The sequence below is a fragment of the Pteropus alecto genome, unplaced genomic scaffold, assembly GCF_000325575.1.
Source record: "Pteropus alecto unplaced genomic scaffold, ASM32557v1 scaffold110, whole genome shotgun sequence".
In the NCBI taxonomy this organism is placed as follows: Eukaryota; Metazoa; Chordata; class Mammalia; order Chiroptera; family Pteropodidae; genus Pteropus; species Pteropus alecto.
In genome coordinates this window covers 2,086,933-2,103,239 of record NW_006431920.1, presented here as the reverse complement: position 1 = coordinate 2,103,239, position 16,307 = coordinate 2,086,933, and the positions used below count along the sequence as shown (strand labels likewise).

Genomic DNA, 16,307 nt, shown 5'->3' with positions numbered 1-16,307 from the left:
AAAACAAAAAACTAATGTAAGACCAAAGATGACTTTAATGATGTAAGATCAAAGTTTTGTTGTTGTTGTTTTCTGAGAATAAAAAAGTTTACCTCAAAAAAAAAAAAAAGGCTACTAGTGAGGACTCAAAGAAATGAAGAATATGGGAGAGAAAAACCTATATTATCTCAGAAAGTAAATAAATCATCCTGAACAGCACAAATGTGTAGGAATATGGCGGTTGAAGGTGTGAATTGTCAAGGCTCAGAAGGAAATAAGGAACTTGTTTTTGGAAGCTAGAGGAGGAGGATCCTTATTATACAGTGACAGAAAGCTTAGCAAAATTCTGTCCTGCAGATAGTGGGAAGCAGAACTTTCTGGATATACACTAAGGAGACTTCTAAGCAAGCGATGAAGGTGCAGCTGGTTTCTTTCTGCTGCTTACAGTAAAACTTGAGTGGAAGAGGTAATTTGAGGGGAAAACTGCTAAACGAAAGAGAATCAGAACTTGATAACTTGGATTATTCTTAGCTTACTCAGGTTGCAAAAGTCGCTAAAATTATGAGATTCAGTGTCAGGAAAGTGTGTTCTGTAGAATGACCAAGAGTGTGGCTGTACAACTTTTTGCAAGAGCCTGGGAAGTAGCAAAAGTTCAGAGTATTGAATTACATACAAGATTCTTTGATGAGATCAAGTATGTGACTCACAGATTCCCTCGACCATCTCAGCCAGAGCCAAAAGTAAATATGTGATTATATAGCAAAGATCTGTGGAGGAGCCTCTTGTCTAATAGAGGAAGTCCCCATGACATACACAGGAGATCTAGAAGGTTCTTGAGAATTTTATAACAACAGAAACAGTGATGTCCTTGTCTAATGCCTGGAACCTGTAATGTTACCTTATATGAAAGGAGATGTTGAGGATGCGATTAAGTTAATAGTCTGGAGATGGGGAGATTATTCTGGATTATCTGGGTGGCCCCAATCAAATCCCATAGGTCCTTAGAAATCATAAAGCTTTCCTATAGTGCAGAGAGGGATATGTGCCTATGGAATAATGATCACGGAGGTGTAATGTGGCTCTTTCTGGAGATGAAGTCAGGGGACAATGAGCCAAGAAATGTGGGCAACCTTCAGAAGCTGGAAAAGTTAAAAAAAGTTAAAAAAAAGGGGGGATTCTCCCTGACAGCCTCCAGAAAGGAACAAAGCCATGTGGGCACCTTCATTTTAGCCCAGTGAAAATTGTGTCAGATATCTGACTTTCAGAGCTGTAACATAAAAATTTGTGTTGTTAGGCCACAAAATTTATAGTAATTTATTATAGCTACAATAGAGAACTAACATCTTTCATAAAACCAGAAAACGAACAAAAAAACATGTGTATTTCACCTTTGTAAGATTAGTTTACATCTTTTAAATCAGTAATTTATATTTTTTCAAAATATATCTTTATGTTTTTTATTTTAAAATATTTTATCTTTGTAAACTTCGATGTTAATATTTCCATACGTTAACACTATTAGAGTTATATATCTAAAGAAGTCTATTCATACTGTTACATTTTCTTTACTTTAAATCAGTACATTATGCACTAGACATTATAAACATAACCATTTGCCAACTTAACTGTGAAAAGTTTTACTTCATGTTTTAATGTGCATTACTACAATTCTTTAGTGTGGTTAAGCGTTGTCCATTGGTTATTGATTATTTGCTTTTTTTTTTTCAATAAATGCCTGGTATATGCCTTGCCAGGATTGCAGTTATGTTGGTCATTTTTTAAAAAAATCATGCTGAACAAGAATAGGAATATTAACATATTACATATACTGTATTTTTCCTATATATGTTATTAATATTTTGTCTCATTTGATGTTATTTTTTAGGTTTGTAATAGCCTATTTTGTCCTAAAGAATTTTGAAATTTAAACTTAAATAGTAGTTAAATTTGTCAGGCTTTTTCCTCTATGGTTCTTAGGTTTTATAAAAAATTTACAAAGAAAATATTTTCTACCTCGAGATTTTAAAAATGTTCTATATTTGCATCTAGAATATTTGAAGTACTTAATACTTTTTAATGTTTAAATCTGTAATTCACTTGGGAGTCGCCTCTTTGTTTATGGTATGACATAGTAATTACAAGGAGGCACACCAACACTTTTCAACATTCTATGAATTGAAATACGCTTTTATGTGCCTTTCCCTATATTCATGGACCTATGAATAGCATTCTACTCTGAAAAGCTGTTCTATTTCTTTTCTTTTTTAAAAAATTAATTCATTTATTTATTTTTATTTTTTATAGCAACATTGGTTAACTAAATCCAATAAGTTTCAACTGTACACTTTAACAGTAAGGCATATATATATATTTACACTGTGTGTTCACCTCCCATAGTTAGATTTCTTTCTGTTGCCACATATTTGACCTCCTTTACCCCAGCTACCTCTGCCTCCTCCCCGACACGCTACCCTCTGGTGACCACTAGTCTATAGTCCATGTCCATGAGTCTCTGTTTGTTTGTTCTGTTCATTTGTTGCTTTTAGATTTTTATCTCACATATAAGTGATATCATGTTCTATTTCTAATACAGTACCAAAATGGCTTAATTATAAAGCTTTAAATAAATTTGTTATTCCTGCTCATTATATTTTCTGTTGAAAAAAAAAAAAAAGGAAAAACTACATTGATGAGAAACAGAAAAGATGGAGATTTCAGAAGTTCAGTGATCCTGGCTCACTCACTGTGGGTTTAAAAACAAATCAAGATTTTTTTCTTGATATCTCCTCTATTCCATTGCAACTTTCAAGTATAATGAATTTGAGGATTAATTTGGGTAGAATTCAGATTTTTTCAAGGAGAATCAACTATGCCTTTATTCAGGTTGCCTTTTTTGTTCTTCAACAAAGTTTTATAGCTTTCTTTATAGAGATCAAACACAGTTTTACTTTTCTTGTCAGCTTTGTTACCACGAGACTTACAAGAGAATTCGCCACTTTCAAGGGTTAACTGTAGATGTTTTAATAAATATATATCGTTGTGTAAGAACTACCATGATCATGACATAGAACATTTCCATCAACCCCAAAGGTCCACTCATACCCCTCTTCCCACTCCAGACACTTCAGTATGCTTATTAATAACTAGACTTCAGTATTTGTTTGCAGTATTTTTCTTTGTCTTTTGAGATAACATTTATAATGAGATACACAAATATTTTGAGTTATGATTAAAGTATTCTCCTGTACAATCCATATCGTTATCAAGATATGGAACATGACCATGATCTTGGGACTTAAGGAAATCTCTGGGGAGAGGAGGGAGTTTTTACTATCTTTTTTGAAATATATCAGAAGAGAGATGTTCTCTATTTCATACCAGTCAGGAAACATTAACTCTAACTTCCAAGGCTGTTTGTTATTCAAACATTTTTGAAAAGATACTTTGAGTCATGTGGAAATACCACATAAAGTTGCCTCCCAACAAATTCACCTCACACAGCAGATTCTGACAATTTCCCCATGAGGACACCACTCCACCAGCCACTTTGATTAAATTTGACCAGTGAGGGCTAGGACCAAATCCATTTGACTTACTTCTTGCAGCATTTAACAAACTTCACAAACTATAATTGCTTAGGACTCCTCTGATCACTCCTATGGCGTAAGTCACCATGTTTGTATCAGAGAGGCAAGTGAATGCGAAGCCCACGAAAGAACAGCATTTATAATTGTTGAGGTCTCTAATGAGACATACTTCAGCCAGGGGAAAGATAGACAGTGCCTCCAACATGGACCCTGGACAGCTATAAACCTTAGAGTTTTCAGTTCTGTTCACTGTATCTAGTCTTGGAGGAGCAGGAAAGAGGTAGGGTCAGAAACACTGCCTGAGGACAGTCCATCCAATCTGTACTTTATGTCCATGGCACCAACAAGATGGCACTTGTACCCTCACAACCCTCCATCGAATGCCTGAGAATTGGTGTGGAGACAAAGCCCAGAGATACTCTGCATGGGATGTGCAGACTCTGGCACCAGCCCCTGTTTCCTCGTGTGTTTCCTTGTCTTGTAAGAATCAGTGAGCGTTAAGACCATTTTATGGATGCCTGGTGTCTCTGCTGAAGCATTCTGTTTTGTGTGAGATTTGAGAGGTAGATTACAAGGTGGACATTTTGTAGTTCTGTACCAAAAGTGCCACTGAAAGAAAGACTTTGAAACTAGATATTTGTGAAATAAAGTTTCTTAAGTACCCGTAAATCTTTATGGGAGTGACCTCAACATGGGAGGAGGGTACATGGGCAATTGTAAAATGAGAGAGAATGAAGAAATCTTTTCTTTTTAGGGTTAAAAGTGAACACAAATGAAAGTGTGAATTTTCAGTCTGAAATACTTCCCGTGACCTGTGGTACAGTGAAGGGGATGTTATATAAGAACAAACTGAAACAAGGTAGGTTTCATGGTCTGATTTACAACTCCTATATGTAGGAATCACAAGAAGTAATGAGTTTCCCATGTGAATTACATATCATTCACGGAAGGGGGCCAAGTTTTACTTGGAAAAAAAAAAAAAAAACCAGGAAGGAATCCCTAAGATGATATTTTCACACTTTAAGAAATGGTACATATTAAGTGTTCACCCGAAAGGGAGGTGTCCATGAAGATGCCCAAAGAACCAAAGAGGAGTGCAGGAACTTCAATCTATGAGCGGAAGATGTTGCATATTTTACTTTGAGTCAGATACAAAAGGGAAGAGGCCCTCTGCCTCCACCTTCATGTCCTGTATCCCTTCTGGACGATCATCACCAGGACAAGGTGCTTGGTGTAGTGAAAAGATCACAGAATTTGGATACAGAAAACCTGAGTCCCACCCTCAGATAGGCCAAGAGTGACTGGTTCATCTAAGAAGAGAAGGGGATCTTTTCCGAGCCTGAAATGTCTCATCTGAAAAAGGGATAATAATCGAGATCCTGCCTCATGGTGTGAATTTCAGAGTTAATTTCCATAACACATGTAAAATGTTTTGTGATTTTTTTAAAATTATAAATATTTACAATCATTGTCTGTTATGATGGGTCACATTATATTTCTTTCAATATGGCTATGCGAACACCATGTCATATAAACGTTTGCATCATAACTATTTTTTAAACAGCTTTACTGAGATATAACTCACATATACAATTTACCACTTGGGAGTAGAATTCATTGTTGGGTGGTTTGTTTTGCATATTCACAAGATTATACAACCATCATCACAATCTGATTTTAGAACATTTTTTGTCCCCCAATAAAGGAAACCCCAGTAGTCAGTGCCCGTTCCTACCTAAACCCACCATCCAGCCCTAAGCAACTACTAATCTATTTTGTACTCTATAAATAGGCTTATTCTAAGCATTTCATATCAATTGACTTATATAACATGTACCTTTTGTGACTGGTTTTTTTCATTCAGCATGATGTTTTCAAGGTACATCCATGTAGTAACATGTGTTATATTTCCTCCTTTTTATTGCTAAATAATATAGTAGTCCATGGTATAGATATGCTGTATTTTGTTTATCCATCCATAAGTTTGAGGTTTTTCATTATTTGGTTATTATGAATAATACTGTTTTGAACATTCATATAAAGTTTTTGTGTGAACATATTTTTTCAGTTCTTTTGGGGGTATACCCTCAAGAGGGTTGCTGGATTATACGGTAATCGTATGTTTAACTTATTGAGGAAACACTGAACTATTTTCTCCAGTACTGCACCAGTTTATATCCCCACCAGTAATGTCTGAGGGCTACAATTTCTCCAAATCCTTACCAATGCTTGTTATTGTCTGACTTTGTATTATGGCCGTCTTAGTGGGTGTGATGTAGTATCATATTGTGCTTTTGACTTCCATTTCTCTAATGAATAATGTTGTTAAGTAGATGACTATCATTTATAGATAAGTTAAATTTTCTACTGAATAACTTTTCATAATTATCGAAATGTTAGCTACCCGTGATTTCCGGGATGGAAAATTTTCTGCTCAATAGTGGCTTTAAACTTGCATAGAAGATGTCGTCATAGATGGCACAGAGGTTTCTGGGGTGCCATTCTGAGCAGCAGGGACCCCCCCCCACCTGAGATCTCAGCCCAACTTGAGGTTCTGCCTCCACATTGCCCCCGGGACCATCAGAGAGTCTCGCTTGTTCTCTATCCCCAGAATTTGATAACAAATCGGAATCTTCTCATTGTTCAGAATCACTTGCTTTTCCTTGTAAGTGATTTTGAAATAATTTTATAAGGTGGATTTTGATAATTTTATAAGGTGGATTTTGATGGTAACGATTACTTTTTAGTTGCACAAAGTTCAAAGAAATGTGTGCACAAAGCAGAACATCTCTTTGGAGGGGACTTACACGTTGAGTTTGAGAATTCTGAAGTATGAAAGGGCAGTTCAGATTGGGTGTCTGCAGATCCAGTGTGGCGGGAGCAAACCGTCAGAGCTCTGAGGACAAGTTTCAGGATCAATTTACCCCGGTCTTACAGGAGCCATCGTGAAGAGTATACAGAGCGAGGATGGGAACTGGTTCACCCCCAGGGAATTTGAAGTTAAAGGGGGCTATGAAAAGTCAAGTAACTGGAAGCTGAGTGTGCGCTGCGGTGGGAAGACCCTAAAACGGCTGATGGAGGTAGGTGTTCTAGTGACGGAGGCAAGAGATGCGCCTTTCCGTGTGCCTTTCATTTGCTCACCAAATGTATGTTGAGTTGTAGCCAAAGCCCTGATACCTCAGCAGAAGGCAGCACCTCAACGTGGTAAAAGGGCTCTGTGGGTTGAGGTAGATGGATGTTGTGTAATACAGCATAATCCATCCACCGGGGTTTTTTGTGGCAAGATTTAATGTCAGGCAAAAAAGTTTAAACTCATAAACAGTGCAGAACAAGTAAGGTCTTCTGAGGTGTGAAATGATGTATTGAAAATGGCATCTGAGACAGCCAGGGGGCCTCAAAATGACTTCGCTGTCTTTCAAACCAACAAACCTACACTCTACCTGCAATTCCCAGCTCAGCTGTCACCCCTTTCTGAATATTCTCTGACCGACCTGCCCTGGTCATCCCTTCCCTGGGCTCCCAGATCCCACTGCTATGGCCCTTCTCGCACTGTATTATATTCTCCTTCCACACATTCTCCTTTTCCCTCCAGACCCCTCTAGGTTTGTCCACCTTTGCGTGCCCGAGGTTGTCCGGAGTGTCTGATCCCAGGACATGTGGGATTAGCATGTGTTGATGAAATAGCCCTGGTGTGAGGATGCACGCTTGAGTGGCACTGGTAACAATGGAAAAGCGAGAGGTGTTCAAGACAATGTGAAAGGAAACTTCCTAAAACTTAAGGAAATAAAAACACTAGAGAAAGAGAAAAGGTTCTAAGGATGATTCTCCAGCCACCATTGATTGAATTCTAGAAGAAGTACAGGCGAGGGAGATGGCTTCTCACTGAGACACCTTGGTTTGAGCTGACTGTGGGCCAGTCAGGTAGAAATACTGATGACGCAGGTGGAAATGCCATACTCACTAAACAGAAACACGGGCTGACCAGCCACTTGGATCTTCTTATGTTTCAGGTTGGATTCCTGCCTAACCCTCCGAGATTATATAACAGGAAAAAGAAGGTAATTGTTACTTTCTACAGTTCTTATTACATAACCGATTTTATATGTACGGCATCTTTTTTGATGATCTCTCAATTGTGTAATTGTAATTAAATAATATAGAATCGTATATATTATCTTCTTCACCTCTCCCCTGTCTTTTATGTTACTTTATTTTAGTTATTTTTTGCATGGGCCTTTGGAGTTTCTACTTTGAATATTAGGTTGTGTGCAAGGTCATCACTGAATGGTAAGGCACTGGAGATGGGGATAAGGAGGAGTCATCAAAATAGGTCTCATAGATGAGTTTTACCTACAGATGCAGATGCTGTAAGGGTGACAGAATCGTAAAGCAAACATGATTATGCAATACATAAAAACATTGCATAATAAGATCACAAGATCTTCAACTCAAGCCCAGACATTTTTCATAAAGGATACTGTTTTCTCACTTTAATGAAATCTGATAAAGCAAAAGTTTGCTCACAATCATCTAGATGAACTTGGAACATAGTGAAACCATATACCATTTCATGAGGCAGGCAGCTAAAAGCTCATTTCTTTTCCTACTTTTTCATCTTTCAATAAAATATACACAGACACACAGAACTCTTTCTCAAGTGGAACGTATTACCCTTCATGAGGATGGAGCTGTTGAGGAGGAAGCTCTTGGGAGACCAATGTATCTTGTTTGAGGGCCTGACCTGGAAAATGGTTGACCTTGATGTCACCCCTTTGACTCCCCCCGAGGGGCTGTGCAGACCTCCTTTCTCTCTGTAGAAGTGGCTATGGAGGCAACAAATGAATACATAATGTACAGTCTAGATTCAGAACCAGATGATGGCTTTTCCAAGATTGGGCATCAAGGAGACCTTGAGAAGGAGGGGAAGGAGAGAAGCTGTAAAGCAAATATGATTACAGAATACATAAAAGACTTCCACACTTCACTTAGCAATGGCCATCCAAGACTTTCACAGACTTCTACAATAGGTCACACATAGCTGGCCACTAGGACTTCATCTTCCACTGGGAATATGAGGTCCTGGCCTTTACGGTACCTGATGTTCTAGATCGTTTGAGCTATCAGTCCTTGGGACATTTCACCCACTTTATCTACTGAAGGGAAATTATTGTTTGGCCTATTGAGCGACTACTTTATAAAGAGCGGTGTCTCTATCATTCTCTAAGTGTCAAGATGACTCAATCTAGATTACCCAAAAGACACAACAACTTCCAAATAACAGGATTCTTTCCTTATCCATGGGTGCAACACTTTTCAGCAACAAGCTGCAGTTGCCCCTATATTTTGTGTTTCCTTGAACAAGAACAGAAGCTCCTCAAAGTGGCAGCTCTCAGGACCCATTACTATCTCTGCAGGTCCTCTATGCCTCCCAGAACTCCTCTTGCTGTTGGAGGCCCCTGCTTTCAAAACCATCAGTGTCACCCTCAGCACCACATGCCAGCTTCCTGCTTCCTGGCTAAGGCCACTTATTCTCAGGAGAGAGATGGCACAGACCTCAAGTGTTGTGGGAAAGCAGAAATGGCCATGGCAGAGGAAGGGGCACACTATCATCCCTGCCACCTCCTGCTCTTCAATTGCCCACATTCCTTTCACCCAGCACTCATCAATGGGTGCCCTAACATATTGAGACGTGTGAGAAATCCAGTATCAGTTGATTAAGGACAGTAATTGTTATAGAACAAAACAATTACCAATGTTCCTGGCCACTCAGAAGTGGCACCTCCACATGCCAAGCTGAGTCATGGGGCACTTTCTCCAGGCTCCCAAAGCCCAAGAGCTCCATCCTCCCTGGCACCCCTCCCCTGTCATCTGTGCCCATGGTCTTTCCAACCCAAAGGCACTGTCACAGGCCCAGGGACCCTCCAGGCACAGAATCCACAATCCGGGAACCCCTTTCAATCATGGGGAGCCCACAACCAAGACGGCAGGCCTCAGCACTCTCTCAGCAGTTCATTCCACCTGGTTAAATTCTCAACATTCTTCTTTTCCATGAGTCATTGTGTTGTGGGCAAACGGACTTAGCCCTCAATTTCAGGACCTGGTTTTATCTCAAGGTACAAAAATGATTCAGATTCTTATGAAATCATTGTCTTGTTCTGCTGTTGGTCTGTCTGTGTTAGCATCTCTAGGTTTATAGAGAAAACTTTTCTGGTTTGACACACAGATCCCTCCTCCTGGACTTCATCGCACCCCACAGTTTCTTCTGAAACCACTCCCTGACGTCCATTCAAAGGTCAAGGAGGAGCACACAAGTGTCCGTGCAAGTTCACAAAGTGCTGTGAGTTCTCTTTTTTTTTTTTTCTGGTGCATTCTCTTTTTACTTTTTCTTCTTTTTTTCCCCCCTCGCTCTATACATAGAGGTAGAGATAGTGATAGGTATATTTCCCAAATTGCTCTTTATCATACATACATTTTATATACTGACTTTCCCATTTAATGTTACATTAGGAGTATTTTCTCATTTCTTTGGTTTTTTCCACTTTGATTTTATTTTGTATTTTTTCTTATTCATTTCAAGTATATGATACATTGGTTAGATATTTATGTAGTTTATAAAACGATCGCCCTAATTGCTCCGTCTCTCCTCTGGTTTTCCATCTAGCCAATATATTCATGCTGACTGCATTCCCTGTGCTGTGCTCCTCATCTCCGTGACCATTTATCGACTACTAATTTGTACTTCTTTAGCCCTTCACCCCATTCTCCCAGCCCCCCAGCCCTCCCTCTGCTCTGTCCATCACCAAATTGTCCTCTATATGTGTGAGTCTGTTTTTGATTAATTTGTTCATTTTGTTCCTTAGATTTCTCATATAAGTGAAATCATTTGGTATTTATCTTTCTCTGACTTATTTCACTCAGCATAAAAATCTCTAGGCCTATCCATGATGTCGCAAATGGCAGGATTTCATTTTTTTAATGGCTGAGTAATATTCTATTGTATATATGAACCATATTTCTTTATCCAATCATCTGTTGATGAGCATTCAGAATGCTTCCATATCTTGGCTATGTAAATAGTGGAGTGCATAGATCTTTACAAATTATTGTTTTGCTTTTCTTTGGATAAATACTCAGAAGTGCAATTGCTGGGTTAAAAGATATATCCATTTTTAATTTTTTGAGAAACCTCCATACTGTTTTCCATAGAGGCTGTACCAACTACAATCCCACTAACAATGTATGAGGATTCCCTTTTCTCCATATCCTCGCCAATGCTTGTTGTTCTTTGATTTATTGATGATAGCCATTCTGACAGGTGTCAGGTGATAACTCATTGTGGTTTTAATTTGCATTTCTCTGATGATTAGTGATCTTGAGCATCTTTTCATATGTCTATTGGCCTGTATTTCCTCTTTGGAGAAGTATCTGTTCAGGTCTTCTGCCCATTTTTACCTGGATCGTTTTTGTTTGTTTGTTTTTGAGTTGTTGAGTTCTTTATATATTTTGGATATTAGCATCTTATCAGATGTATCATTAGCAAATATCTTCTCCCAATCGGTCAGTTGTCTTTTTGTTTTATTGATGGTTTCCTTTGCTGTACAAAACCTTTTGAGTTTGATGTCGTCCCATTTGCTTATTTTTTTCTTTTGTTTCCCTTGCCCAGGGAGATATATCTGAAAAGAAATTACCATTTAGTAATATCAGAGAGTTTACTGCCTATGTTTTCTTTTAGCATTTTTAAGGTTTCAGGTCTTACATTTAAGTCTTTAATCCATTTTGAGTCTATTTTTGTATACGGTGTAAGAAGGTGGTCCAGTTTCTTTTATTTTGCATGTATCTGTCCAATTTTCCCAACACCATTTATTGAAGAGACTATCTTTACCCCACTGTATATTCTTGCCTCCTTTGTCATATATTAAGTGAGCGTACAGGTGTGGATTTATTTCTGGGCTCTCTATTCTGTTCCATTGATCAATGTATCTGTTTTTATGCCAGTACCATGCTCTTTTAATTACTATAGCTTTGGAGTACAGTTTGATATCAGGTAGTATGATGCCTCCAACTTTGTTCTTCTTTCTCAAGATTAAGGCTGTGAGTTCTTGATTCCCATAGTGCTGGCCTTCAGGTCTCACTGGTGATATAGACATTGTTTTACCCTCTAGCAGAGAAACTCAGATGTATGTGAGGTCTGCCATGATGGAGGAAAGCTGTTTTGTTGCGACACTTGTTCAAGATCCTTTCATGAGGACTGTCACCTGCCACCTGTGGAAACTAAGAGGTTTGTGAGATGCAGCCCCTCCCTCCTTATTAAGGATCCTCCCCACCTTCAGGCATGCTCCCCCAGCAGAGTTCCGACTTGTGTCCTGACGTGGAAAGAGCAGGGTCAGTGGTAAGGGCCCCAGCAGTGCGATCTGGAGAGCCGTTTAAAGATGCTAGCGGCAGACGCGTAGTGTTCTCCTCTGTCCTCTGGGCAGCTGGGGCCAGTGGCTGGCTCCTTTGCCTGCATGCTGCTCCTGCCCTTCCCTAGAAGTTTTCTAGCACAGACTCCTGTTCATGGGAGTGGAAATGCCAGTGGTTTGTGCTAACTCAGAAAATGCAGGAAACCTGACCTGTTTCTCTTATTTTGCCATGTTCTCAACTGGCTGATGGAAGCCCGAGGTCCCAGGAGTTAAGGTCCAGTTTCAGGCACTGAGGCCTGGCAGACAGGGGTCCTCGCACTCCCAGAGTTCCAATGGAGAAAGGAGAGCCCATCGCTCACCCCAACACCGCCCTCCACCCACTTATCCTCAGCCGCTACCCTCAATGGGAAGTGGGTTATTGGCCCAGACCCAATCTGGGTCTTGGAGACTGGGAAGTGTCCCCTTCATTCCCTGGCTTTGTCCACAGGCCATTCCCAAAAGGAAAAACAGTGGTGGTTGTAGGAACAGTGGCTGTTTCCAGGGGCCTGGCCTTTGCTTACTTATGTCCAACCTCTCAGGAGCCCGTGGAGTTGACTCTTTTTTTTAAAAGTGGGGGTTGTAGGAACAGTGGCTGTTTCCAGGGGCCTGGCCTTTGCTTACTTATGTCCAACCTCTCAGGAGCCCGTGGAGTTGCATCTTCTGCAGGATGAAGCCATATTTAGGATGTCAGAAGTGTCACAGGGAATCTGAGGTCCTGACGAGGCAGATGGGGCCTGAGGAGCAGTTGGTGAGTCAGATTCAAGCCCCAAGCCTTGTCCTTTCCATGCACACGTGAGAAGTCAGTCACAGGGTGAGGGGGAGGCACTGAAGGGAGCCTGCTTTTCCAAGCCATGTCTCAATCACGCTGAAATCTCACCAGAACTTGTTTGCAAAAATAATAATAATAATAACCCAGCCATTATGGGACTGTTTCCTAGAGCCATACCTGTCTAGGGAAACTTCTGGAAGACTGGTGTGGTCATGCTTCTGCCTGGGCCTACATGTGGCTCATTCTCTTCAAGCTGCTTCTCATTCACAGCCTCTTTCTTTTGTAGAAATGTGAGTTCCTCCTCGTGAATGTCTATTGCCATTCAGTGATGAACGTTTTTGAGAAGATTCCACATGATAATTATGTGAGTAATGACAACACACCATGATATAGGCAGCCACGATGCTTCTTAGCCTTGACACGGCACTTGTGGGATTTGCGAAGCCCATGGGCGTGAGAGTCAGAGTTTTGTCATGTTTACCTTGTTGTATTTCTGCTGAATTTTTCAGGGATACACAGACAGCAGACATAGACTGCAGAAATTTTACCACTGATATTTTTTTTTCACCAGAGAAAAGAGACTTCTCAGTGCGTGGGGGAACTTATGATATTGAACGATATCAAGAAAAAGCTAAATAAGCGAAGTTACTTCAAAGTGGGGATGTTTGTGCGGGACATGCGCCTCATCTTTCGGAGCCACAGGGCATCTTACAAAGTGAGTGTCTCTTCCCGCTCCCATTTCCTTCACTTTCCACTGGTGCTGGGAGATTTTACGGTTTCTCTCATCCTATCACAAGCGTACACAAGCAAGGGTTCTGAATGTGATCGACTTTTTGAAATCAGGATGGAGAGTAACAGTGAATCAGGAGGTGTCCCTGCAACCAGAACCCCAGGGCACCGAGAGCACATTTCACTCTCAAAGGCCAGAGGTACCAATTGAGAACAGCAGCTTCCTTCCTGCTCCAAACACAGGGAGACGAGAATTATATCCTAAGTCGTATTGTGCTTCTTATCTCTCCCCTGATATACTCATTCAAACTTCTCAGAAATCCCAAACTCCAATTTCTTTGCATGTGAATGAATCATATACTTAACAGGGCTCACCAGAGGGGAATAGAAGTGACATCCCAAAAGGAAGATCACTGGTTAGACTTAGACACCCTGTGCTATTGATTGTTACAAAGACCTTGGATCACTCTTCTTACTCAATTAAACAACCCAAAGCAAAAAGTAAGAGTCCCTAAGTACAGTAATAATTCTACCATTTCTGTCTAGTTAATAATAAATAATCATGCACCTAGGACATAGTTGTTACTCTTAGCCACACGAGTTTTTAATTTTAACCTGGTTAATGTAATTTAGGTGTTAACAGCAGAAGTTCTGATCATTCTCAATTGCAAGGTGTCTAAAGACACTGATAATGATTGACATTATTTTTGTCTTTATTTTTTTTTTCAGTGCAGTGACTTTGTCCTAATGAAAATTAGACTGGAGAAAGAATTCGAGAAGAATTTCAAAGAAGTGTTTGCTATTTGGGAAACAAATGAGAAAAGTTCTTAGTGAATGCTGTTGGTACCCTGGAAAACCCCCTTTGAAGGCAGACTGCTCATCCCACAGTTGCTGTGAGGGTTGGCTACTGATGCCACCACTCCCCAGAGTATTGTATTGGGCCAAATGGAGCCTGTTTCGCCTGTATATTATGCCTCATTGGCCTGGGTTCCAGCCCCAGACCCCAAGGGGGAACCAATGAGTTGTATAATTCATGTTCCTATGCTTCCTGCTGGAATCAGGCTGGAGCAAGTCTCCAGCTGTAACCACGTCCTTGCTTAGCTTTTCTCATAATGTTATTCTGCTTTCTTCACCCCATTTCTCCTAATTAAACTCTCACAATAAATCACTTCCTTAAGAGACTTCATATCAGGCTCTGCTTCTAGGGAACCCAACTTAACATAATGGTCCTAGCAAGCAGGACCTAAGTATAGGGTTCTGGGTTTGGATCACTGTCCAGCCAGATGGTGACAGATGGAATATTGATGTTCCTGGGGTGCTATAACATTGCCATTGCCAAAACTTTTACTTGTAGGAAACTGGAAGAGATACAGGGGAGGAGGACACTAGCTGGTACAATTCACCAGCATTTACAAAGGGAGAAATAATAACTATAAGAACTGTGGATTTAGGGTCTACTGCCAAGTGCCACTAATGTGTTGAAAAGAGTAAATAACAGGCTGAAATTTATTAGTCACCACCTAAAACAAAGAGACTCTCATATCTGCAGCTGGAAGGCAGACAATAAGGAAGGCCTGGCACAGGCCTTAATTTTAAGAATGGCAGAACTTCAGGGAAGACTGAATTCTAAGCTCAGGGGGCCTCGTATTCCAAAGTCAGGTCCCTGATAAAGAAGGCGTGAAGCCCTGAAACTCAGAATGGGGCTTTCTAGGTAGATGCACCTGAGAACTCTGAACACCAGATCCCTCTGAACCCACTGGCCTGCAAAAGCACCCCCTGCTCCTTATTAGAAAACAACTACTCCCCTCCACATCTTGCTTGAATGAAGACTATGCAGAGTCCTCACAGCGTGACCAAATGGGCAAGTCCTGGCTAGGGCTGCTAGGTGAGGAGACGGCTTCTACACCAATGCAGCTGACCAACGTGTACTAGTAGGTGCCAGGAGGTTGTGTCTGGGAGTAGATCCTGGATGATGAATGAAGAAAAATGCAATGGGTTAGAGAGAATTATCAGTGCAGGAGAACTGTTCTGTGGCACAGAGGTTAGCCTGGCAAGGGCCAAGGGGATGATTCTAATATACTCTTGGGTGGTTCTTAGAGGCTTGCTATGAAGCACGGTGCACACTAGATGTAGTGGAGGTAGAGGTACCAGACCTGCCAGGGCAGACTATGGAAAAGGGGATCCAAAGTTCTTCCTAGGGAAGTTGGCATAGCTCTACTCTCTCCAACTGGAACACCCATTCCTCAGGTGCCTGTGTCCTCAGGAGGCCTGAGACACTAACTGAACAAGGCAATAAGGAGCACACTGCTGAGGGGCCACAAGTATCTGGAGATTCTCAGCGGGAGCTGTCCCCTGTGATTTGGAATAATTTGGAATGTTTTACAGAACTGGGTCCTAGTAGCAAATGGGATGATAGGATTCCAGAATAACAGAAGCAAGTGGCAGCATTAACTGTCAGAGCACGATGGAGCAGTTTCTGTAATGGGCAGCAAGCTCAGAATGACAGTGTGGGGCCTGGCCCATAGAAGTCTATGGAGATAGTTGATAGGACAGGTGTTCTTACAAATAAGGCAGAAGGGCAGCCAATAAAGATGTTGTTTCATAATATCATCAAAATAGATTAAAAAGAGATGATCAGATGACTGAGGTCAGCTACCCCAATAAAAAGTCCAGATGCCATGCCGAGTTTCCATATCTGAGTCAATTCTTAGACCCTGAACCTGCTGATGGAAATGAGCACAGATCTTATAAGAAACCTTGCAAATGTTCATAGCAGTGATTCCCTGAGTTCTTCACCTATGGCCA

The 16,307-nt window shown here is 40.6% G+C and overlaps 1 protein-coding gene across 1 annotated transcript in view; it reads left to right on the top strand.

Annotated features, from left to right (window-relative positions):
* LOC102897983 (nuclear body protein SP140-like protein) overlaps positions 1 to 14,371 on the top strand; it is a 48,211-nt gene extending 33,840 nt beyond the window's left edge. Inside the window, exons 12-20 of the mRNA XM_025043190.1 lie at positions 4,321 to 4,425; positions 6,504 to 6,646; positions 7,577 to 7,624; positions 9,790 to 9,903; positions 11,729 to 11,844; positions 12,644 to 12,752; positions 13,060 to 13,137; positions 13,345 to 13,488; positions 14,232 to 14,371. Of these exons, the coding sequence (XP_024898958.1) occupies positions 4,321 to 4,425; positions 6,504 to 6,646; positions 7,577 to 7,624; positions 9,790 to 9,903; positions 11,729 to 11,844; positions 12,644 to 12,752; positions 13,060 to 13,137; positions 13,345 to 13,488; positions 14,232 to 14,333 (959 nt within the window). The 3' untranslated portion in view covers positions 14,334 to 14,371. The remainder of the gene's footprint in view (positions 1 to 4,320; positions 4,426 to 6,503; positions 6,647 to 7,576; positions 7,625 to 9,789; positions 9,904 to 11,728; positions 11,845 to 12,643; positions 12,753 to 13,059; positions 13,138 to 13,344; positions 13,489 to 14,231) is intronic.
* The last annotated feature ends 1,936 nt before the right edge of the window (positions 14,372 to 16,307 follow it).